Source organism: Aspergillus udagawae, assembly GCF_001078395.1.
Source record: "Aspergillus udagawae IFM 46973 DNA, scaffold_5, whole genome shotgun sequence".
In the NCBI taxonomy this organism is placed as follows: domain Eukaryota; kingdom Fungi; phylum Ascomycota; class Eurotiomycetes; order Eurotiales; family Aspergillaceae; genus Aspergillus; species Aspergillus udagawae.
In genome coordinates this window covers 803489-827573 of record NW_025091268.1, presented here as the reverse complement: position 1 = coordinate 827573, position 24085 = coordinate 803489, and the positions used below count along the sequence as shown (strand labels likewise).

Genomic DNA, 24085 nt, shown 5'->3' with positions numbered 1-24085 from the left:
TGTCATTGAGGTCCTCAAGTATTAGAAATCCGAGGCTGCAGGGTCAAGCAAGCTTGTTGTGAAAGGAAGGACATTTAGAAACTGATTGGAATTGGATCGCAAACGACAACCAGCCAAGACCCACGTTGGAACCTGTATAAGTTGATAGGCGTAAGGTGTATAACAGATGCGTGTTGGTTATGCACGTACACCAAGCATGCACTATAGACAAGGGACACAAAACAGCCCGTTCCGGACATCCGACAGTCTCATAGCGGAGAGAACCAGGGTGGTAGTGCTGCGGCATGACAGCTGTCTGTGTTGAAGCTTGTTAATCGGGGACAGGACTCCTTGTCTCCTTGTCTGGAAGAAGATGCCTGGTGGAGGATATTCATATGCGTTGGTCTGTAGCATGCATCTGAAGCTCAGGAGAAAAGCCCCCAATTATGTTCTACAATCTCCTCAGAGACGCCTGTAATATTCATGGAAGGAAATTAGGATAGTTACTCTTGTATTTGATTATCGGTACAGAGATAAAGTACTCCATTGCCGAAGAGATAAGCTGCTGGGCATGGTGGAGAGGGTACGGAGTACGGAAGGTGGGGTGTTCTTAAGAGGTGGGGAAAAAAGGAAACCCAACGGAAGAGGAAGAGCCAAATCAGTCTAGGAAGAAGATCAGCAGATGATGATTTCTCCTACTTCGACTACCTACAACGACGTATCTACTGCTCACACTACTACTGCCTTACCCGCCGCATAACGGTCATGCTGCTTTGTTGGATGCACACCACTGCAGGCTGACCTAGTTGATGGCATGAACCTGTCGCCTTCAATTACGTACTTCCCCTTTTGGTCAAGGTAACCCATTTACCGCTTTGCCTTCCCTAAACCTATCCCTTTCCATCTCCTCCAGATACCCCAATTAGTGACTTTCGACGCGGAGCCAATCCGCTACTTACTTCCTCAATTGATGATTTCGTGATTTTTCGGTAAATATCACTAACTATTTTTACAGGATATGGTAGTCGGCTATTCTTGACATTGACATCGATATTCTCCTCTGCTGGGTCTCTCGCTACTACTACAAAGGTACACCGTCACAAAAAGCAAAAGAGATCCGCAGGAGCCGAATATTCTGATAAGAGCAGTCTGTCAAAGCAACTAATGATCGATCCCGAGGTACTTCTGCCATCTCTTTTTGAATTCCTTGTTCCCAAAGTCATTAAGGTAGTAGATGAAATCAGCCTCTATTCTGATCTTCTTTTGGTCACGCTCTTCGCTCGCAAAACTTCTGATTGCTTCGGCAGGCCATATTTTAGCCACCATTCTTATATCTGACATGCTGCACGCATTTCACATGATTCTCAGCCATTGTCCGTCTGCCATTCGGTATGCGCCTGGTGTTTTCAGACGCGTCATACTCTATTGCAATCTGTTTCCCGGTCTTCTGACATGCAGCCCAGGTAATACTATGTTAGAATGTCGGCAAACTCATTTCTAGATAAACCACTTCTCAAAGTTAGTCGGCCGGTTGCCGCTTGCTCGAGATGCCGAACAGCGAAAATTAAATGCGATGGGAAGCTTCCTGCCTGCTCCGCGTGCGAAAGAGTAGGGAAAGCGAGCACCTGCTCTGGTGCCAGTGACGAGTTTGCCAGAGGAAAAGAGAGAAGTTATGTAGCGTCCTTGGAAGGCTACTGTGAGCGACTTGAAAAACAGATTGCGAGCCTGCGGTATCGCAGGGAATCTTCATCGACGGATGAAATAGGAACTGTCCGGGAAAGCTCTATCACCACAGTTTCATCGCCGGATTGTCTCGCTCAGTCACATCGCAAAGAGGTTTCCGACATTGACGACCTCGTTGGAGATTTCGGCTTTTTGTCCGTTCATCTTCGATTGCTCTCGTTTCGCTGCTGACCAGCCCTACTAGGTCCGTCAATGCCACCTCACGAGATTTCCACGGTATTACTTCGAGCACGTCTTTCGCCAATCTTCTACTATCACTGGCAATTGCCGATCCGCTGCCGAAATCCTCATCGCAGTTATTACCCTCACGCCATGAAATAACACCCCTTTTGCGTCATTATTTCGACAACATATACACACAGCTGCCTTTCTTCGTCGAGACAAGTTTTTGGACGTCTGTCGATGCCGTATATCAGTCCGGTGGCCGTTTTGCCAAGCCATTTGATCATTGGATTTTACGCCTTGTTTTAGCCATCTCGTCTGCGTCGACGTCGTATCAGCCTGGCGACGGAGATCATCAAAGGGCATTATCTTTGATTTCTGGTGCGCTGAAATACGCCGAAGAAGTTCTTCGCCCAGGATCCGTGGTTGGCATTCAGGGGATACTGTTGCTTGCCCAGTATTCCTTCTTTGACCCTAACCGCTTTCGCAGTTGGTATCTTGTAGGCACGGCCGTCCGGGCAATGGTTGATCTTGGCTTGCATCAAGACCCTCCATTGGAAGTATTGTCTACTCCTGATCGTTTAGATATTCGCCGGATCGTCTATCATTGCGTCTACTGCTTGGATAGGTTTGTGCCTCTACATCATTCTGATACAAGCTCAATTTCACTGATTTGTTTGAGAATAGGGGTGTAAGCACCGCGTTGGAGAGAGCACTCTCCTTTTCTGATGGGTCTGTCAATGTCGCTTTACCGTCAGTAGCCACGGCACCTGGCTTTGCTCTTGCAGATGCGAGCAATGTCTTTTTGCACAGCGCGCAACCTGCTTGGCATATAGTCAAAATTCGGCAAATACTGTCCACTGCTTATCATAATAAGTACGAATACGAAAATGAGGCATCCCTCCCAAATGCGACCTCCACCTGGAGTCTGTGCTATAAAGCCCAGGAATGGCTCGAGAATGCTCCTCAGAACACTGCAGGGCCTTTCACTATTTTGTATACACTGGAGTCGCTTTACACGACTGTCATAATTTTGTCGCCCATGCATCGATTTATCGGGACATCCGACTATTCGAAGGTTCTGTTGTTCGAGCGTTGCATGGATTACATCCGCAAACTTCACCAGATTTTGGAAACCCCGAGCTTAGTGCCATTGATGACATATCTTGACATTCAGCGAGCATACCAGGTCAGTAGCTGGTTTCTCGGCCTCTTGGACCGACATTCAGAACTCGTCCTGAACCCCTCGGTGCCACCGCTTCCCAACATCCCTTTTGAGACACCAGAACCACCCATGATTGACAATAAGGACCGCGTGAACTGTCACGCACGAGCGATCGTATGCCTGGATTATACCCAGGATCTCCTCCAGTACTGCCTTAGAAAATGGGGAATCGCAACGCTTCTTGACGCATTCCACACAGTTTCAGCGTCTGCTCGAAAACGGCTCATGCAGTCACCCGCGATTTACATTCCAGGTGCAGGGCATTATGTGGCCGGACCACCCTTGCACCCATCTGCGGGTGGTGGATATCCTGGCTATGATCTTGGCCATTATGGTCTATGAACGAATCGAAGAGCTGAATATTAGTCCGCTAAATGAATAATCCTACCCTTTTGAGGTACTTCTTGTCGTTCTCCAGAGAAGGCTGTCGAGGACAAACATGGTAGCAGCTGAGTGCGAGTTAACCTGTGCTCATCTACTCAAAGCTGCAGAAATGCGCCTATTTTGGGAGTTCTGTAAATATTCAGGCATCAAAATACATGACCTGGAGACAATAGCTAGACTGTCTCAACAACCATTCCTCCACATTGCATGATATGGGACGAAGTGGAACCTTCAACCGCTATCTTTTCTAGTTGGTGCGCATGCAATTGATTGCGATCTCTACTACGTGGTACTTAGAGCTGCTTTCCCCGTCCCCACTTTCTTTATCCAGGAAATTCGACGGAAGAAATACCTGCAATTGGCCATAGTATTGGGCTGAATAAGAGGTACCATATACCGGGTAGTATGCAGCGATTGTAGACTTCTGGACTGCGGAGTGCTGAAGTGGTGGGCAGATCGACTCCTGACGTCAGACTGATGATCCACAAAAAAGCTACAGTACAACTTTGTCTGGACCTTGACCAAGTCATCGCGGAACGATTCCCAGCGCATCGAAACCTGCTCGGGATGGCAAATAGACCACGTAGCCCGTCTTATGGAGCTATGATTTCACATTGTTCGCTGCGGACTTACTCTCTTTGCCAACCTCAAACTCTACACTAGATAATTCGTGCCTTGTGGCTACGAAAACGATGCTCAGTGCCAAGCCTTCTGGATTCAAGGTTACTGGGACAAAACTACCAAGTGGGTACGCCCTACGAAAGTCCCTGCTCCGTAGAAGAGATCGAGCCAACAAGAGCGCAGCGGCTTCAATTTTGTTTCTGCCTTGTGGGCTGCAAACCGTGGGCTGATGCAGATGGGGGAATCAGCATTGATAGCTGACTTTGGCTCTACCATGTACATTTTCTTGTAAACGTAAGATGGAATCGTCAAGACTCAATGGCTAGCTAGGTAGAGCTCAAGCTTTTCGTCATTCTCTGAACTTTATTGAGTAGGTGATAGCTAGGCCATGTTCATAACCAAGCACAGATGATGTCTTGGCCCCTTTGGTTTAGTTGCCTCGTCCCATCGATTGACTGATTGTCTTCAGCCAAGATCATGTATGAGCTCATATTCGTCGGAACTCATATGCACATGCTGAACCAAATTCCAAGACAAGAAAAAGAACAATGCTTACAGGAGAGGTCCTCTCTTACGTATCGTTCATGCTTCAGGAACCCAACCAAAAGCAAGAGTAAGGTACCTACCTCAGGTACTCCCTACCTTAGTAGCCGTAACCCTCAGCGCAGGCAGATAACCCACGACACGGTGACGTCAAGCATCCAGGGAAGGGTTGCAGCCCCCTATCAATAACAGTCTTAATCGATGTCACCGGCGAACAACTTTTTCTCTCCTCTTCCTTGCCCCCTCCTTTGATCTGATTTCAGTTGTCTGGAAACTATTTAAATAGGTCACCACAATTCACCCACTTCCAAACACTTTTGGCCTCGTCACTCTGATCCATAGTTGTCCTGTATTCCTCACCACTGATCTTCATACCTCAACTGAACACACATTCCTCTCGCCCTTCGCGCCCTCCATTCCGGTGATACCCCTGTGACGCGATCTTCGTTATCTGTTTCTCTTCTAGTTCACTTGATTTCGTCTGTTGTTGTTATTCGTCTCTTTCCTTCCCTCAAATAAAGTCTTAGCGGAGCTTATCTATCCCTTTTCTCAAGTGGCCATCGAGGTCTCTTTGTGGCAGCCATAATTTCTATCTCAACATTATTTGACTGTCATTGTCGGTCGCAAGCCGTCCATTAGCGGTGCAAACAGACCTCATCATGCCGTCTAGAACTGTCAATCGTCCTATGGACCCTAAGCAAAAGGAAAAGGTACGCATACCAATGCAACCCTACACTCCAAAGGGATACTCTGACGGTGATATTGCTCCAGGACATCAACCAGAAGCTTCAGTTGTTCGGGATATATCAAGGTAAGATTGGAGCACCTATCTTTCAGCAATCGTTTCAGGCTAATGGACCATACAGCTTTCAAAAACGGCAAGCTTCCATCAGTTAGTCCACGGATCATCCTCGCAAAATGCGTCAAGGCGCGTATGTCGTGCGTAATACTGATAAAGTGTTTCTGTAGAACAAGCAATGTGATGTCGCCTTGAATAGTGCCATTACCTCCAAGGCCCTGTCGTCGCCTTCTAAAGAACTGTCCAGCGAGGGCCAGGCCCTGGTTGAGGATCTCAGGGTGGTCATTGATGAAGCTAAGAAACTCTTTCTTAGCAAGAATGAGGGCCAGTTATTGCAAGACTTTATCTGGGAAGCTCAAAAGATTACCGAAGCGCCGGTACAGCCAAATGTTCCAGTGAGCAAAGAATCAGCACAGCAGGACGCCGACAAGGCTGTCGAAGGATTAAAAACCCTGGGTACTCTCCTGATCACAAACGGGGAGTTCAGAAAGCTCTGTAAGTGGAATCACTTGGAAGTCAGTGCCGAGGTAAATATCGTACTGACGTTTCACAGTGAACGATGCTATGATCATTGCTCGTGACATGGCTGGTGATATCTCGCAGCAAGCTGCCGACAGGGTTCGACCTTCACAAGAGCAGCTGTCCCAAGTCGACCAACCCGCTGAGGAGAATGTCTGGCACGAGAAGCCCAATATCCCCAAGGACCAACTCAAGTCCCGCGTTCAGAAAAGCAAGGTAAGACCCTCTTCTGGCAGATTATGTGCTCGCGTGCTCACTTCTCTCATAGGAAGAAGCTGGTGATGTAGCAAACACTGCGACACAGTCTGCAACGGGTGGCCAGGATCCTGCCACTGCTAAGGATGTCGATGCCCAGGCTGGCGTCAGTGCGGCAGCCCAGAAGGCCAAAGAGAAGGTCCCAGAGGAGGTTTCTGAAGAAGCGAAGAGTCGGGCCCAGGAGCTCAAGGAGCGGACTCGTAGCTACCTGGAGCAGAAAATGCCTAAAGAGAGACGAGAGCAAGTTATCTGGCGATTGAAGAAGATGGTTATTGAAATCCAGGGTCATCCTGATTGTAAGTTCAATTCGGAGACCAGAAACCTTGGATAGACGCTAACGTTGCGGCCTACAAATAGACCAGCAAGCTGTTGGCACGCTCCTTTCTCTCGCTGAAAAGTATGGTCGCCACAGTAGAGACATCTCCCAACAAGGTGCTGGAACCACGAAGGAATTTCGTGGCAACGAGAGAATCAGATCGATGGAAACGAATCTCAAGGTGAGTGACCAGAAGAAGAGCGCTGACGGTGAAGCTAATATTCTTGCCAGACTCTCATTGAACGATTTGCAAACAGCACGTCCTTGGATGATTTCTTCGATTCCCTCGACAAAATCTACCGCGATGCCGACAGGGACCCGGAACTCAGAGGCTGGTTCAAGAACATGGACACCTTCATCAGGTAAGTCCGGCCCGCCAAGGTAGACTATACGGATAGTTCTGACTCGAGCAGGAAAACCTTGCAGGAACAAGGCTACATCATGCAGGAGGACTGCGACCGTGAATGGGACAGATTGTACGATCACGGTCGTTACCTGTTGCGCGACCGCTACAAGGATCATACCGATCGGATCCTTGATGAGATTAGATTCTTAGGCGATCAGTTCAATCAAGACCCTCAGAATCGGGCATTCCGCTCAGCTTTGGAGAAGCTCTTCAACGACCTTGGTCGAGACGCTACTGGCAATGTTGCTTTCAAGAAGCACCTGCTTAAGGATATCAGAGATGTCATATTGCCTTCGATCTTTGAGAACGTTCGCTACGTCCCTGTGCCTCGCATTGAGGTGTCCGATCCGATGGCCGACGTGGTGAGTCTGCTTCAAGGATCTGTCTTGCGAGTTCCAGGTGACTAACGTTGTAATTCACAGGTTGTTGAGAATCTCGTCATCGAGAGTGACAATCTGATGCCGAATGTCGTGGAATTTGGTAGTGATAACTATTTCCGCTGGGGTCGGAAGAACATCAGTAACAAGAGAGACAACAAGGTTCGTCAGGCGTTATCCAGCTATGTCCGTTGCTTAAACTAATTCCTTGCTCAGATCATGATCTCGGTGTCGGGTATTCAAGCCGACCTCAGAGGTAGGTTCATTATCGAAGCATGACGGTTTTATGGGTTTATGTTTTACTAACTCCTCACTAGATGTCAGTTACTATATCAAGAAGAAGCATGGATTCCCTTCAATCACAGACAAGGGTGTCATGGACATCTTCCTTGGTAATGAGGGCTTTGGTTTCAAGATCGCGGCCTCCACGGCACATAAGGAGGACCGTCAGCACTTTATCAAACTGGATAAGGTGACGGTAAAGATTCACGATCTCGACATCAAGTTGAGGAAGTCCAAGCACAAGATTCTCTTTGCCATCTTCAAGCCTATGCTCTTTAACATTGTTCGTCCTACCCTGGAGAAGGTGCTTGAAAAGCAGATCCATGACGCCTTCGTCAAGGGTGATGCATTTGCCTTTGAAGTCGACCAAGAGGTTCAGCGTGCAAAGGAAGCTACCAAGCAGGATCCTGCCAATGCCCCCAACATCTACTCGCGCTACATGGACGCTGCCCGCGCGAAGCTGACCGAGAAGAAGCAAAAGGCTCAAGAAATTGCTCAGCGTGACACCAAGATCCAGACAGTCACTACTCTTCACGACTCGATGTTCCCAGACATCAAGCTCCCTGGAGTAGTCTCCACCAAGGCTACTGAATACACTGAGCTCGCGCGCAAAGGAGAGCGCTGGGAATGCCCAATCTTCTCTATCGGCAGCGCTTCCGAGTCCAAGGACATTCCCAAGCTCGCGTCCGTCCAACGCAAGCCTCACCAGACGGCTGAGAGCCGGCTGAGAGATAGGCCTGCTGGCCGACCCACCGAGGGAGCCGATGGTCGAGCGACCCAGGGTGGTCAGGTCGGTGCTGATGGATATCCAAAAACTGGAGTTCCCTCGCGTGGATTCGCAGATGAGATGGACAACGCCTTCAGCAACGGGGCCACCAACGGCCACACCAACGGCCACACCAACGGCCACACCAACGGTCATCAGAAAGGGGCCGCTGCGAAGGTCACTGGCGAGGGACTTACCGTCCGAGGCACGCCCGAGGCTTTCAACCCACAGACCGCTTAAAAGGTAACATTAGCTATGAGGACAAATGTCTGCCCACTCCCTTAAATATTTCCTTTGTTCCTGACTGATGACGCATGTACTGGCTTTGAGATATCATGTTTTCGCTTTCTGAGTTTTGTGCTTGCAGTATCTTGTGTATGATGTCTTGTGGCTGTCACGCTATGATCTGTATGATTAGTTTCGAGTACGTAATCTCTAATTCTGTCTCGTTCTGCTGTTCATCCCTTGATATTCCGTAAGTCGGTAGAGTCATTCAGCCATTCTCATCAGTAATCCAATCTAGCTATTATATTCTGTTACATCTGTTCAAAGTACTTTTCCCATCCGAGTTCTTGCATCTTGGTCCCCTTCAGCTCCATGTTCTCGTATCTAGCCTGCTCAGCATACGCCTCCACCTTACGCTGGATAGCAGGGTCGAATGCGCCAAGGATACGAGCCGCCAGGAGGGCGGCGTTGATGCTGTTGTTGATTCCTACCGTCGCGACGGGGACACCTGTAGGGATGACCGATTAGCGGGCCTTCCAGGGGAACAAGAGAGAGGATGAAAGGAAGAAGACGGCATACCTCTAGGCATCTGGACGATGCTGTACAAGCTGTCCACGCCGTCCAGCGAGCTACCCTTGACCGGTACACCGATTACAGGCAGGACGGTGTGAGCGGCAGCCATCCCGGGAAGATGGGCGGCGCCGCCCGCAGCGGCGATAATGACCTTGATGCCGCGCGCGGCGGCGCTGGCCGAGTACTCGGCCATGAACGTTGGGGTGCGGTGGGCGGAGGTGATGTCGACGGCGGGTTCGATGCCGAAGTAATCGCGGAGGAGCTTCAGGCCCGGAACGAGGGTCTTGAGGTCGCTGTCGGAGCCCATAATTACGGCGACGGAGGGGGCGGGCTTCGACGGGCCGGACTTGGCGGGCTGCGTTTTGATGTCGCTGCGCTTGGAGCGGATCTCGTCGACAACATCGATGAGGGGCTGGATGTATTTCTCGGCTTCGTGCATCGTGGGGGCGGTGACGGTGACGTGGCCCATTTTGCGGCCGGGTTTGGCAGCGCCCTTGCTGTAGAGGTGGATGCTGGCGTTGGGTATGGAGAGAGCGGCCTCGGCGGCTTTGAGGTGGGTGTCTGGGGCGGCTCCGCCGATGATGTTGAGCATGATGGACGGTTGGCGGATTTCGAGGCTCTGTGGGGGAATCGGCAGGTCGAGGATGGCGCGGAGGTGGGCGTCAAACTGGGACAGGGCGCATCCTTCAATCGTGTAGTGGCCCGAATTGTGGATGCGACTGGCAATTTCGCACAGCATGATGCTGTCGTCTTCGAGAAGGAACATCTCCACACCGAACGCGCCTTTGCCGTCAAAGGCTGCGACTGCCTTGCGGGCTAGCTCCTGAGCTTTCTGGTTGATGGCGTCGGAGACGTTGCGGGCAGGTGCGTAAACGAGCTTGCATATCGAATCTTCTTGTACTGTCTCGACTGTGGGGTATGAGAGGACCTCGTCTTTGGTCTTCACAACCATTACGGCCAATTCCTATGAGCGTCGGTATTAGGTCCGAAGCCACCTATGAAGTGAATAAAAGACCAACCATCTTGAAGTAGGCCCATTTCTCCGCGTACAATGGCCGGTCCTTGAGCGCTTCAAGGGCTTCGGGGATATCGTCCTTGGAATTGACACGGAAGTTTCCTGGCGTCCATTGTCAGCCACAAGAACATACTATATAGCTTTATTATCCTGTCCTTGGTCACTAACCACGTCCGTCGTAGGCCATCGTCTTCGACTTAAGCATCAATGGATACCCAAGCTGCTCGCCGATTTTGGCGAGTTCAGCCGGTGTGTTCTCAAGCAGCTCCCGGTGCTCCGCCATTGGTATGCCATATTTCCGCAGGTGTTCCTTCTGGTTGAATTTGTTCTGGATTGTTCGGATCGCTTGCCAGCTGGGCTCAATCTTGACCTCCGAGGAGATCTCCTCGAGAGCGTAGGTATCGACATGCTCGATCTCGGCCGTCACAACGTCGCAGGTCTTCGCCAATTTCCGCACAGCTTCACGGTCCTTGAATGAGCCAGTCACATGGCCGTCGTGGGCACTAATTTGCTTCGCAGGCGAGTTATCTGCGTCCAGAACATTGACCTGGATGTTAAGTCGGTTCGCCGACTCAACGAGCATTCGCCCCAATTGACCTCCACCGAGGACTCCCACCTTTGGAGAGTTCCACATTTTGGAAAGACTGATGACGGAGCCTAGGAAATTAGAATTGATCCGCTTCAAAGGTCATTCACCGACCACAGTGCTTGCAACGTCTGGGGAGAGTGAAACAAGGCCCCTCCCTCTGCCCGCCGTGGGGAAAGTGATGACTCCTCCGAAAATTTGGCCCGATAACCATCACGTGATGCTCCGATAAGCGATTACTACAGCCAATCACCAGCTTCGACTGCCGGGAGAGCCGCTCCCCACGCGTATAGCATTCCATTGCATTTATTAACCTGGAGCAAGCAATTTGCGTCTGCGGGCTACCTCGACAACAGAGTGACGAGAAGGAAGCGTGGAGTTAAAATGTCACTGGGTAAGCTGCTTAGAGCGTCTCTCATAAAATGAACATCTGCCCATGAGCGCGCTTTGTGTTCGTGTCCTTTTATCCCTGGCAACATAGCCTGGGGAATGCCACCATGAGCTGCTATAGCTATTTTGTGCTGACATGTTGCAATTATAGATGAAGAAAGCTTAGAGACGGTCGCCAATGGCGGCTCAATGGACTAGTACGGGCTGTCAATCTATATATATCGTGATCGAATACTAATACCCTGTCTAGTGACAAATGGCCCAATATGATCGAGCCTCTCCTCGAGCGATTAGAACATGTGCGCAGGCTCTACTCATCCTTCTATCCACTTTGCATGAGGGCTGACAGATAAGTAGAATGTATACAACCCGTTTCCCATGCCCAAATTCCACGCCGAAACCCAGTCACCAGCCGCTCAGCAGCGGCCATCTTCCTACCCTCCCGCTTCGCACTCGCAAGAACCCGACTCAGTGCCACCGAGCAGCAACAAGGAGAATACTCCTCCAACGGAGCTAGAACACCCCTCACAGTCGACAATACCCGCATCAGCTGCCACACCGCCTCCATCGGGCGAGCGTGTTCCAGACTCCAAACCACCGTCATTCGTTGATTCCACAACCAATACGCTCCCCCCACCGCTTATGTTATTGCTGGATTCCATCAAGTTCACATTAAAGACATTTTTTACGTCGAAGCCTCCGCACACCATACAAAGACTGGCAGAACTAGTTCTCCGACCTAATGCACACTATCGAACCCTCCCTGCGTACCTGCGAGCCGTCGATCGAGTCGTCTCCGTCACAAGTACCGCTGATGTATTTCCGCTTCAAACAGAAACCAGCGCCGGTCAGGCCAATGGTGTCTTGAACGGAGGAGGGCATAGTTTCATGTTTCCAGATCATGCCCCAGGAAGCGATGAGTCGCTGGGTGGAGCCCTGCTCACCCCGATCCCTTGGTTGGCCGGCGCATCTTCCCCGGGCAACGACGGTGGAGCTACTCTCAGTGAAGGTAACGCTCTCACTTACTCGTCTCCATACATTCCATATTGACAGTCGTGCGTCGTAGGTCTAGTCTCAGGTGACTCATTAACAATGGTCGCGCAAGCACCACACTCAGAGCAGGTTCAACAGCAGGTTCAGGGCGACACCGCTTTGGAACCGACAGCACAAGCCCAATCCTCAGGAATGACAGCACACAACGAGACTATGGGTGGTACTAGCCCCCCGCCAGCCGATCCGTCCGAGGAGATCCCCCACGCTCGGGGGCCGCCGATCCTAGGAGTAGCGGATATGGGCCTGCAGGACGGCAAGGGAGTCGAGATGACTCTGGCACAGGACGCAAACGCCCATGCTACTCAGTCGCCAGCACAGGCCGAACAACCTAGTTCCACTGCTGACGATCAAACGGAGAACCGGGAGCCGGCGTCTCGGGCTAATGCAGACAGCGACGGGGATATCCAGCTTGACGATGCAAAAGAGGCGGGGGAATCGGCTCCTGCCGCAACAGCAACAGCAGCGGCGGCAGAAGCTACTCAATCTTCCGAGGCAACAGAGGACAAGGATGTTTAGAGGCTGCTTGCATTGATTGTGCTTCTTGGGCTTGCATTGTTTCATATAATGATGATCAGGAAATCTATGAGCGACAGTCTACAGGTCATATATTGACTATTGGCCTTCAATGATGAATGATATGAAGTGACTTCACTACCTACGTGCGACTACAGAGCTATTCCAAAGATTCAAGCACTGCTGCTTCGTATCCTTTGGAATTTTGCATTATACTAAGAATGCAGTCGTAGAGACACTACGTATCATTGAACATCTGGCAAGCCCTTCGGAAAGCACATATCTCTATCCTATTCATTAGTAGGCGTAAGAAGAGACACCCATCATGCAGGTACTTCATAAGCCGAATCCTAGCTATGAACAATGCACAATGAGACAAAAACACCGAAAAACATTCAAGAAGGGGAACAGAGGTAATTAAACGACAGGCTCGACCGCCTGTAGAGGGACATAGCCATCGTTGGTTTCTATTGTTCTTGGACTCCGTCCAGTGACAGCCGACCAGACTCTCGCGCCTGTCCGGCGGGCCCAACCCAACGGGCCTGTATGACTGCCGGGACCGGAGACAGAGAAAGCAGCCGCCCACAAGTATTTCCGGGAGGCGTGGGAGCTAGCGCCGGCGAGCTGGGCTTCCTTCTCCAGCTTCTCGGCGTCCATCCATCGTGGACGTTTCCAGAAATTCAGGAGCAGGCTGCTGACGACGACGGAGACGCTTGATGCTGCCATTGCCGCGCCTGAGGCCATGGGCGGAAGCATGAAGCCGCCAAAGGGCAGGAAGAGACCCATGGCGAATGGAAGGCCGATGACGTTGTAGAGGCAGGCCCACAGGAGATTGAGCTTGATGCGTCTGAAGACTGCGCGGGAGAGCGACAGACTAGCGGGAACGGACAGGAGATCGTCTGGTCGCATGAGCACGATGTCGGCGGCTTCCATGGCGACGTCTGTTCCCGAAGCCAGAGCAATCCCGATTGATGCGGTAGCCAGCGCCGGGGAATCATTGATTCCATCGCCTACCATGGCGACGCGGTCACCGGATTCTTGCATCGAAGCGATTATGGATTGTTTGTCGGAGGGGGAGGCAGAGGCGTGAACGAACTCAGAGGGTATACCAACAGCCGAAGCGATAGACAAGGCAGCAGACATGGTATCTCCAGTGACGAGCGAAGTTTTGAGCCCCATGCGATGCAAAGCAGCGATCGTAGCCACGGCAGTCGATTTCACAGTGTCGCGGAGGAAGATGGTTCCGGAGAACTGGTGATCGATGGCCACATGAATCTGCGTGATGCCAGCGGTAGGCTTCGGGCCGCTGCTGGGCTGATCTTCAGCTTCGACAGGCTCTGGAACTGATACACCCTGAGACTGCAAGAACGCGGCGCTGCCAATCACAACACGATACCTTGTCCGTTCTCCATTGAACGCGGGCTCAATCAATGCAGATATACCCTTACCAACATGGGCATTGAAGTCGCCCAAGCTGCCCGGTAGTCCGTCGCCCTCGGAGTGGCCTGATTCCGCCTTTGCTGCTGAGAGGATGGCCTTGCCGATAGGGTGCTCACTGTTCATCTCCGCGAGACCCACGATCAACCACCAAAGTCGATGACGCCCTTCGTTGGAGGCCCACTGGCGTTCAATTCTGGCCTCTGCAACAGTCATCTTCCCCGTAGTCAGGGTGCCAGTCTTGTCAAAGACAACATGGTTGATTTTAGTCGCGCCTTCAAGCACAGCACCACCCTTGACTAGAATGCCCTGCTGCGCACCAACGCCAGTACCGACCATGACGGCTGTTGGAGTGCTGAGGCCTAATGCACACGGACAAGCAAAGACGATGACAGAGATGCACAGCTTCAGGCAAACCATGACTTTTCCGCCACTGCCTTCGGCAACGAAGATCTTCGGAGGATGGGCCAAAACGTGGCTAACGAACATCCAACCGAAGAACGTGATGAGACCGAGACTGATGATAGCCGGAATGAAGTAGCCAGCGACGATATCCGCCACCCGCTGGATAGAAGCCCGGCTTGTCTGCGCGTCCTGAACCAATTTCACAATCTGGCTGAGCTGAGTGTCCTTGCCGGTTCGGGTGACCTTGAAGTCAATCGAACTAGTGCCATTCACAGTTCCAGCAATGACGGTACTGCCCTTCTTTTTACGAATGGGTAACGCTTCACCAGTGATCATGCTCTCGTCCACGTAACCTTCGCCTCGAATGACAACCCCGTCTGCAGAAACTTTGTCTCCGGGGTGCAGGACAACTATGTCGCCTATTTCAACGAGCTCAGTTGGGATCACTCTGGGACCTGGACCAGATCTTTCTGCGCTTGATGATGCCGGCTTCTTCTCATCGGGGTAAACTTTGGCAGTTTCCCATTCCTCGGCGAGCTTCTCAGCGGCAATGGGATCGTCATAAATTGTCGTCGTAGACGGAGCCAGGCACATGAGTCGCGAGAGAGCGGCTGACGTTTGACCTTTAGCCCGATTCTCTAGCCATCTTCCGAGTGTAATGAAGGTGATGAGCATGGTGCTGGTATCGAACACGGTGCCGGGCCGTCTGTCAGCCATTGAGAACATGGCCACAAGCATGATGAAGGCACTGTAGAAGAAAGCCGCAGATGTGCCCAGCATGACAAGAACATCCATAGTCGGTGAGCGATGCTTGAGTGATTTATAGCTGCTCAGGTAGAATCGTTTCCCAATACCGAACTGTACGGGGATGGTGAGCAACAAACATAGCACGTCCCCGAGGTACACGCCTGCGCATAATGGGAGCTTGCCGAAGTCGAGCATCGGTAGACACATGGGAAGCAACATGTTCAAGACAAAAACGGGCACCGCGAATGAGAGAGAGACTAAGAACGCACGTCGCCACTCTTGGACCTCCTTGGTTTTGGAAAGAGATTCCAGTTGGGCGTTGGTGTCGTCCGACTCAGACAGCAAGGCATTGTAGCCGGCAGCCTCAATCGCCTCGACAATGGTTCGAATCCCAATTTTCGCGGAATCATAAGAAACTTTAAGCTTGTATGTGCCCATATTGATGGACGCCGAGTAGACCCCCAGTCTCCGGAGAAGGGAGTCTTCTAGATCATTTGCCGCGACTACATCGCGCAAGCCGTGTAAACTCAGGGTCACGCTGTTCATAGAGCTAGAAGTAGACAGCTTAGGCTCTGAAGAAATGATAGCTGCATCAAAACCCGCCTCGTCGATAATTGTGGTGATTTGCTGGGCTGAGAGAACAGCAGGGTCATGGACGATGATAGCGCGTTCTGCAAGAAGGCTAATGTTGAACTGAACCACACCATCAACACCATCGAAGGCACTCTGGACGCTGGATGTACAAGCGCCGCATGTCATGCCATCTATAGAGACGGTTGTGGTCATGAAGCGAGGTTTAGCGTCCGCATCTTCCTGCGAGCCACGAGGACCGTCCTGCGGCGTTGAGGTTTCCAGCACCGTCGCGCCGAAGCCGCGATCCTCGATGATGTCCGCGAGCTGTTCAGGCGTGATCACAGAAGCATCGTGCTCCACCACTGCTCGTTCTGATAGCAATGAGACGTTGATCGATTTGACGCCTTTGACTTCTTTGAGTCCTCCTTCCACAGCAGACGTACAGGCACCACACGTCATCCCTTCCACCGCCAACGTCGTGGTCGAAAATAGCGGCGTCGGATTCTGCGCATCTCTGGGGATATCGGCTCCTAACGACGGACCGTCAGTGGAGATGATCTCAGCATCAAAACCAGAGTCTTCGATTTTTTCGGCTATCGTTTCCGCAGGTATGATGGTCGGATCATGATGAACGATGGCTCGGCCCATCATCAAGCTAACTGACACCTCTCCTACGCCTTCCAGACCCTTGCAGGCGCCCTCAACAGCAGAAGTACATGCCCCGCATGTCATTCCATCCACCTTGACTGTTGTGGTCGCCATATGCGCTGGGGATCTGGCAGCGGGGGAGCCGGTATCGTGGGCGCGTACAAGATCGGAGGCAGCCATCGCGCGGGGTTTGACTTCAGGAAAGCTACGCAACGGAAGCTTATACTGCAGCGTGTTACCGCATGAGGGTTGGTTATGGAAAGGAGACCACAGGTTTATGAAAAGAGAGACCAGGAGCCGGCGCCTACTGCGAGCTGGGTTGACGTCAAAGATAAATAGCGGAGAAAAGACCGACGAAGGGAGCACAGGAACGGATGTAGTCGGAAGTTTGATAAGGGCATATCATTTTATCCCTTCCTTCTTGGATATTTCTTGCGGGCAACTGAAGAAACAGCCGGAAGGTCTTGGCTAGAGGTCCATAATGCATAAAGAATTAAAACACAATCAATCAGCGGCAATGGCTGTGGTTTGGGCTGTTTGGCGCTATTATTAATGTTAATCTAATCAGTCAGTACTCCTCCTAGTCCCTCTTGGTCGGCCTCTCGGGTAAATCACAGGATCATCAAGTAGTCGCTTCTTGCCCAAAGTACTCCGTACTGAGTACATTTCTCGATACTATTGTGGGGAATGCTTTTCCATTGTTTTGTTTTTGCGAATAATGTCACATATTTGCGATCCATTCTGAAGCAGAAATTCTCAAGTCTGTACACCACCCTTTTTGGGCTGACTGCGACCAAGCTGCAGTGTCACACCTTTCCAATGCCTGACTCGATATGCAAGGGGTTCATCGCCGCTCCTTGGTCTCTTCCCTGGATCATCACTTGGGTCTGACTCAAAAATTCGGCTCTCCAGCCCAGAAAAGGTTAACCGAGATTTTCATGTCTGGTCCTATAGATTCTGTTTGCTGTGTGACGAGTCTGCTCTGCGTGCACTACACGATTTTAAACACTATTGACGGCTTGCTACCATGATCAACCGCCAACCTCCATTACCGAGGATAGTCACAAGTTTGCAAAAGCCCCAGTAAGAATGATTATGGCAGGTGCCATGTACAATTGCAGTACAGTTTACGGTTGACCTTCATGAAACAAATCCCAGAGTCCCCTATCCTCATTGGGATACTGTCCAGTTTCAAGTAAAGGCTTCTACTAGTCATGATACAGTCTAGCCCCTCAGATAGCCTCCTTAAATGAAGCAGGACTTAACTGGACCTGATCACAACGTCTAGATACTGGACAAGCTACATGCGAAATATGGTCTTAATCTTTCGCCTCTCTCCCAGGGGTCAACAATAATAAGCAAAAGGCTGCATAATGCTGAGGAGAAGGGAATTGAGCTGCTTGATTGACGGAGTGTCAAACGTCTCAATTCGCAGTTCCATTAGATAATGTGGGATCTGATGTAGCAACAGCGATCAACCAACCTAGAGTAGTGCAGAATACTTCATATCGATCTGGAGATTATTATCAGAATTATTCTTGAATCTCTCAGAAATCTTAGGTGACAGAACTTGTTTGCATCATAAACAAACAACCCCAATTCGGATGACAGCTGGATAGGCATCATCATCACCATCAACATCCCCACTATTATCGATGTCAACTATTCTATCAGAGACAGCTCCAGTGAGTCTCACATACGACTCTTAGTCTCTCGCATCTCAGTTTTGCCTTGAATGTAGGTTTACGCTCGACTATCTCGCCGATTGAGCAGCAGCAGCTGACCTCCATCAAGCACCAGACAACCAAGCCCCAAATGGATCAAATACATACTCGGGCCATCGAGGCCCTGCAACCCTTCATCCACCTGGCCGACTCAAACAGTGCTACCTCCCCACGATTCGTTGCGAACCTAATCACAAATGCAACCTCAAATCCGCACACCTATGTCTTCGCCGAGCTGCTGGAAACGCCTACAATCCAAGCCCTCCGCTCCCCAAACACCCCAGAAGAGTTCCAAGGCTACCTGACCCTCCTGGAAATCTTCGCCTGGGGAACATGGCAGGACTACCAGAGTAAGCACGCCAGCCCTTCAAGCTGAACCATTAGGCCGATAAGACCTAACAACCCCATCAGCAACACCCAACCTCCCCAACCTCAACGCCGAACAAGCCCTCAAGCTCCGCCTCCTCTCGCTCCTCACCCTGTCCGCAACACTCAAACCCCTCACATACAAGACCCTCATGGACGCCCTTTCTATCTCAGTCCCCGCTGAGCTCGAATCTCTCGTCACAAAAGCCATCTACTCCTCCCTCATCACCGCCCGCCTCTCCCCCGCCTCCAATCCCCCCTTCGTAAACGTGACCTCTGTCGCGCCCCTCCGCGACATCAGACCCCAATCGCTGCCGACGATGATCTCGCTTCTGACACAGTGGGAAGGCCGCTGCGGCGACGTCATCAGCGACATTGAGGCCGAAATCGCCAAGATCAAGAGCAATGCCGCGAAGCGTAGGGCGAAAGAACAGGCCCGGGCTGCTCTGCTTGAAAAAGCACTGGCCTCCGCATCCGATGGGAGCGCAAAGGACGCGGCGGGAGGCGGGACCGGGCCCAAGAAGTTCGGCGGAGCGCAGCGGTTTGGCCAAGGAGGGGGCAATAAGCGCGAGTTCAGCGCTGACGACCACGATGATGAGGATGATGGGTACTGGGATAATGGAAATGATGGCGGTATCGATCTACACGCGGCTGGTTCGCGTATGGACATTGATGAAAGTGCAGGATCTTCTAGATTCGGGTTGAGCGGAGCTGGCGCGAGACATGCGAAACGCATCCTGGGAAAGAAATCCTAATAGTAGCATTGTTACTGACTGAAAGAGATGAACAATTGCAAGGTTAACAGTGGACCTGTAATGGTCATTACGAGCTCATGATGTATCTTCTTCCGGATGGTTCACTCTTCTGCATAGAGCCATCATGCCAAGGCTACTTACGAAATGCAATATCAGCATTTGATCGAGATTTATTTGCCATTAAGATTGCATATTATAGCAGATTAGGACCAATGCCGGAACACCAAACGTTTCACTGGCAATCATTGAAATTGAACATCATGCAGGATAGACAGAAATGGGTATTGTAAGAAGATGAAGAGGTCAAGGAGCAATCAAGAAGGCAACATTCACAAGACGAAGCGACAAGGAAAGTCTGTTGTGGCTGGAGGGACCGGTATGGGGTGGCCTTGAGCCGAATGACACGGCGTCAGCCAGAAGGGTGTACCGCGTTTTGCTCGAATCGTCCCAAGCGTGAGGAAGGGCTCAACGGAGCGCAACTAGGACGAGGATATCCAGAAGTGTCGGTTTCGAGAACAAACCGAGTGGCTAGCCTATGTAACAGCTGCTTTGCCAGGCCGAAAAAGAAGGCCTGAACTGACGTGCCGGTCCCGCGTAGGACAGCTGGGCTCGCATGGCATGATCATAGTCACCAGAATTTTTCAATGGATCAGAGGGGCGTCCGTAAGTGAGGCCTCGTAGAGCGGACGTTTGCCTAACAGCCTGAAAATGACTAAATCAGAGCATAGTACCGGGAACAAAAATGAACAGGATGCTCAATGCGGCAGCGACCAGTAGGGCGATGAATAAAGTTGCAGTAGCTCGTTTATTCAGGAGCTTACGAACATAAGGCTCGCGAATTTGAGCCCAGTTCATGAACGTGTATTCACTGTACCCCAAATACGCCATTACCGGGTCGATCTTGTACTGGTACGAAGCGATGAAATATGCAGCCACAATGAAAGGCAAAATCACCTGGTCCCTCATTAGCAAAAGCGCGCAAGGAAACATGAAAGAAGAACTTACCCAGCAACGAATGTGCCGCGGCTTGTCTCGTAGGACAACGTAGAAGGCGCCCCAGAAACCACCGCCAAAGCTAATCAAAGCCAAAGCCAAGCGAGTCACAACGGTCAATGGCACAAGATTACCCAAGGCTTTTGCCTGCAAAAACCCAGGGTATGCGTCGCGTTCCATTGCTTGGAAAACATAGTCTTTGGCGGGGTCGAACACTTCTGGATCGTCTCTCCCGTCATCCTCAATCAGATTGATTATCGTTGACACCATTTCCTCCGGAAGAACGATCTCTCTTTCCGCACCGGGAAGTAAATACGTGTAGAGAATCTTCTCTGCAGATGCGCGAATATCGTGTCGCGTGACTGTATGGCCAGGCGAATTCGATTCGTTCTGTGTCCCGAAGCTTGGACGAGGCTGTTGTTCATTGGAAGGAAGGCGAGCAGCGTTCTGTGACCCGAGGCTACTCTGCGGTGAATGCTGGGATGTGTGACCATCTGAGCGAAGGAAGGCCGACAGCCTTTGATCGGCGTCCTTGTCGTCGTAATCACGAAAGCCCCGGCGCAAGCCAGAGGGACCGGCTTCTGTTAGCGGGATATCGCCAAGATGTTCCAAGTTATCCAAAGCGGCGGATGAGCCTTTACTGTCTGCTTTTTCAAGATCAGGCGTCGCAACTAAGACAGACCGACGCAGTTCGCGGACATAATGGCGACATAGAGACATATGTTGTGACACATCGAGCCTATTTCACTTCGAGGTCAGAACTTTTCCCGTGATCCATGCGCCGCAATATTCAAGCAGAGATCTTGCGCATACCAGAAATCCAAGTAATCGACCGAGCGCTGTTGGTCTCGCATGTATATGTAGAAAGAGAATAGGTCGACAGGAGCCAAAGTGCGACGACTTAGGACCTCAAACAGTGTTGGGAGCCGATTCCTAGGCTCCATGTCCAAAAGTGATGGCGACGCCATTGTAAGGGAGGGCGATAGGCAACCAACAAGGCAAGTCCAATATGAGTTCCAAACGAGCGAAAATTGGCGTGAGATCAAGAGCGAAAAAGTTGGAAATGATGGAGAATATCGTCTTGGTCCAAGAATAGGAGTGGCCCGTGTTTACTGTTCCACCAACGTCTCGATAATAATAAGAAGATGGCCAGCTCACGATTAAAGGATCGCAAAGAATTAGAAGATTAACGAATGACTGGAGGTAATTTAGTCCAAATTAAGACATCAGAGCAATGAACGATAGAGATTCGTAAGTCTAGGACTTTCAGGCTCAGGAGCCCCTGGAGAGGGCGCCTGAAGTGGGAAAAGACGGCTAAAAGTAACAATCCCTCCAGCCGCCCAGTGGGAACGACAACGGGCAATAAGGACAAGGAGGAACAGGGCACACGTTGCGATATTATAATAATAATTATAACAGCAAAAGAAGGACGGTGGATTGCCCCGACCACCTGCAGAGCAACTTTCTCATACTAGATAGTAATTGTCTTCCTCTTGTTGACCTGCCATCTTCATGATCCGCAAGCCAACAAACGGCTCGCCGCAAAGTTATTCCGAAATGAAGGACCCACCAGCTAATGATCATCAACAGCTCACCACGTTCTCCAAGATTACACGCAAGGGAGGGATGGACTATGATGTTAGAATCATCTGGTGGCTAGAGGCAAAGGGCAGCGACAAACCCACATGTTGTGATAGATCATTTTGCGTCTCAATGCAGCAGTTCGCCCAAATTCTAAGCTCCCTTGCCGGCTTTGACTGCTCTCCAGCCTTTCTTTTCGTCTCGGGGCTCCTTAGGAATTAAAGCTTACAGCAGCGGTTTCCGCGGCAGAGAGTGAGGAATGTACGAAGTGATTCTTGTGATATTGCCATATCATTTGTTCAGTCATCGAAGGCTAGATAGGAATGGCCAAAATGCTCCCCCATGCATCCATTGGGTATTTGTTCGTTGAATAGAAGAATAAACGCCAACCAAACCAAAACTCCATCGCTTCAAGATCAGAAAGTATCGATCAACCATTAAATAAGTCAGTGCCCATCGGCCAGATGCTATGACAAAGTCAGTACAAGATGCTCTTCCCTCTGAGGGAACTATCCAAGAGAAATACTTACCGACCACTCCGGGATGTTGCGAATCTGCTGCCACATAAACTTCTCCAATTTATTCGCGCTCTTCGCATATGGTGTATTCTCATTGTTGTATTTCCGGCAATTGTCAAAGATCAACATGGCATCTTTGATAAAATCTTGGGGGGTCGGGTACATGTCCTTCTCATGCTTCTCTTCCATCGTCGATAAGTCCATTGGCTCTTTGATGACTTCGTAATAATCAGGAACTTCATCGCGGTTGACAGGCTGAGTGAACGGCCACGCAGCACTGTGGTTCTGCATGTCGTTGAGCAAGTGCAAAAGCTGATTGTAGTTCGGCCCATGGCGCGGTTGCCGCGCCAATTCGTCCATATCCGGTGACCATCCGGATTCCTTAATGGCAGGGATACTCAGAGGATCGATCTTGCAAGCTCCGTTCTTCCATTCCCTGGGCGGAGGGTGGATAATATGCGAACGGCTGAAAGCCCTGATTTTCGCTTGCACCGCTTCCTTCTGCTTCAGAAGCATGCGACCTGCTTCCAAATATCGGATCTTGGGGAGCATGGTACATTGCATGATGGTTCCTCCCTCGTAATCCTTGATATAACCCATCCATATAGACTTGTCGAGCGTGATTTCCTTGGTGAATCCCTGCTTCTTGAAATAACCAATCGCATAGTTGTCCGCATAAGTCAGGAAATGCATAATGGGCGAGGTCGCTTTCACATAGTCCTGCTCTTAAAGTTAGCTACCACTCCTGCTGCGGCTTTAATTCCTAGCCATACCTTCAAATGAGACATCAAATGCGCACCGTAACCCTTGACTTGCTGGTCGGAAGATATGGCACAGAAGACGATTTCCGCGAATTTGCGGCTATTGAACGGCCGGTAGGTGATTCCTCTAGAAAACAATTGGTGAGCTCTTCAAGAAACTAACCCAGCCATTTCTCCCACACATACCCTACAACCTCTAGTGGGTGCTTCACAATGGCGATAGACAAATGCGAACGATCGTAGACAAGTCGCGCGATGTAATCCTTAGGCATCTTTGGAAGTTGCTTCTGAAAGATGCACTTCAACCCGGTGAGAACGACAAAACTATCCCGTGAGCCATCATTATTGACCACTCGGAACTCGATTTCACCTCGTCGTTCTTCTAAGACAGCGGGCTATTGTGGGGGATCAACATCAGCCTCCGCGTCGAATCAACATCCACCGGTGAAGCTTACCTTTTCTGGGAAGGGAACGATCCTCAGTGGTGGCTTTCCAAGAGGTTCATCTTCGGTCTACAAACAAACACTGTCAGAACGGCAATGGAACGAGTTCAAAGTGAAGACAAACCTTTGGCTCTCTTTCAGGAGAGTCAGTGCGCGCCTTTTTAATCTGTTTCTGGGAATCCGGGGAAGCCGCATCTTCCGAAGCTTTCCGCTTGGAGCCTGTATCTATGGTCAATCAAGTCTGAAAACCACAGAAACCAACACACCCGGCACGCGGACTCACTCTCTGATGTAAGTGCCGGCATATTGGGCTTGAGATTTCTGTTATAAACTGTCTTCTTCAACAGCCTGTGCCCAAGCGGCGCCGAATTGCGGTCTCCGCGTCACAGGGGGAGACGAGGG

At 50.8% G+C, this 24085-nt stretch overlaps 8 protein-coding genes across 8 annotated transcripts; 4 read left to right on the top strand and 4 right to left on the bottom strand.

Moving 5' to 3' along the window:
• Window positions 1-1458: 1458 nt before the first annotated feature.
• Aud_007103 (Zn(II)2Cys6 transcription factor) lies at window positions 1459-3451 on the top strand (the record flags this gene model as incomplete). The annotated part of the gene is made up of 3 exons (XM_043291996.1): window positions 1459-1856; window positions 1907-2512; window positions 2572-3451. The coding sequence occupies 3 exons, from the start codon at window positions 1459-1461 to the stop codon at window positions 3449-3451; spliced, it is 1884 nt and encodes a 627-aa protein (XP_043147931.1).
• A 1865-nt stretch (window positions 3452-5316) lies between these two features.
• On the top strand, window positions 5317-8617 carry Aud_007102 (uncharacterized protein; the record flags this gene model as incomplete). The annotated part of the gene is made up of 12 exons (XM_043291995.1): window positions 5317-5367; window positions 5429-5468; window positions 5524-5549; window positions 5627-5951; window positions 6010-6191; window positions 6244-6526; window positions 6588-6727; window positions 6778-6908; window positions 6960-7314; window positions 7375-7491; window positions 7546-7585; window positions 7647-8617. The coding sequence occupies 12 exons, from the start codon at window positions 5317-5319 to the stop codon at window positions 8615-8617; spliced, it is 2661 nt and encodes an 886-aa protein (XP_043147930.1).
• Window positions 8618-8913: 296 nt separating this feature from the next.
• On the bottom strand, window positions 8914-10824 carry Aud_007101 (phosphoribosylaminoimidazole carboxylase ADE2; the record flags this gene model as incomplete). The annotated part of the gene is made up of 4 exons (XM_043291994.1): window positions 8914-9110; window positions 9182-10139; window positions 10195-10292; window positions 10359-10824. The coding sequence occupies 4 exons, from the start codon at window positions 10822-10824 to the stop codon at window positions 8914-8916; spliced, it is 1719 nt and encodes a 572-aa protein (XP_043147929.1).
• Window positions 10825-11355: 531 nt separating this feature from the next.
• Aud_007100 (uncharacterized protein) lies at window positions 11356-12735 on the top strand (the record flags this gene model as incomplete). Its single annotated transcript, XM_043291993.1, has 4 exons — window positions 11356-11363; window positions 11417-11465; window positions 11524-12175; window positions 12233-12735. 4 exons carry the CDS (start codon window positions 11356-11358, stop codon window positions 12733-12735), a joined length of 1212 nt encoding a protein of 403 aa, XP_043147928.1.
• A 414-nt stretch (window positions 12736-13149) lies between these two features.
• Window positions 13150-16722, bottom strand: ctpA (Cu(2+)-transporting P-type ATPase CCC2; the record flags this gene model as incomplete). Its single annotated transcript, XM_043291992.1, has 1 exon — window positions 13150-16722. The coding sequence occupies one exon, from the start codon at window positions 16720-16722 to the stop codon at window positions 13150-13152; it is 3573 nt and encodes a 1190-aa protein (XP_043147927.1).
• Window positions 16723-18357: 1635 nt separating this feature from the next.
• Window positions 18358-19387, top strand: Aud_007098 (PCI domain-containing protein; the record flags this gene model as incomplete). Its single annotated transcript, XM_043291991.1, has 2 exons — window positions 18358-18616; window positions 18678-19387. 2 exons carry the CDS (start codon window positions 18358-18360, stop codon window positions 19385-19387), a joined length of 969 nt encoding a protein of 322 aa, XP_043147926.1.
• Window positions 19388-20104: 717 nt separating this feature from the next.
• On the bottom strand, window positions 20105-21348 carry rgsB (putative RGS domain protein (Rax1); the record flags this gene model as incomplete). The annotated part of the gene is made up of 3 exons (XM_043291990.1): window positions 20105-20341; window positions 20393-21119; window positions 21194-21348. 3 exons carry the CDS (start codon window positions 21346-21348, stop codon window positions 20105-20107), a joined length of 1119 nt encoding a protein of 372 aa, XP_043147925.1.
• A 1059-nt stretch (window positions 21349-22407) lies between these two features.
• Window positions 22408-23988, bottom strand: gcnE (histone acetyltransferase GCN5; the record flags this gene model as incomplete). Its single annotated transcript, XM_043291989.1, has 7 exons — window positions 22408-22428; window positions 22492-23199; window positions 23253-23367; window positions 23427-23635; window positions 23696-23752; window positions 23808-23902; window positions 23967-23988. The coding sequence occupies 7 exons, from the start codon at window positions 23986-23988 to the stop codon at window positions 22408-22410; spliced, it is 1227 nt and encodes a 408-aa protein (XP_043147924.1).
• Between the last annotated feature and the right edge of the window lie 97 nt (window positions 23989-24085).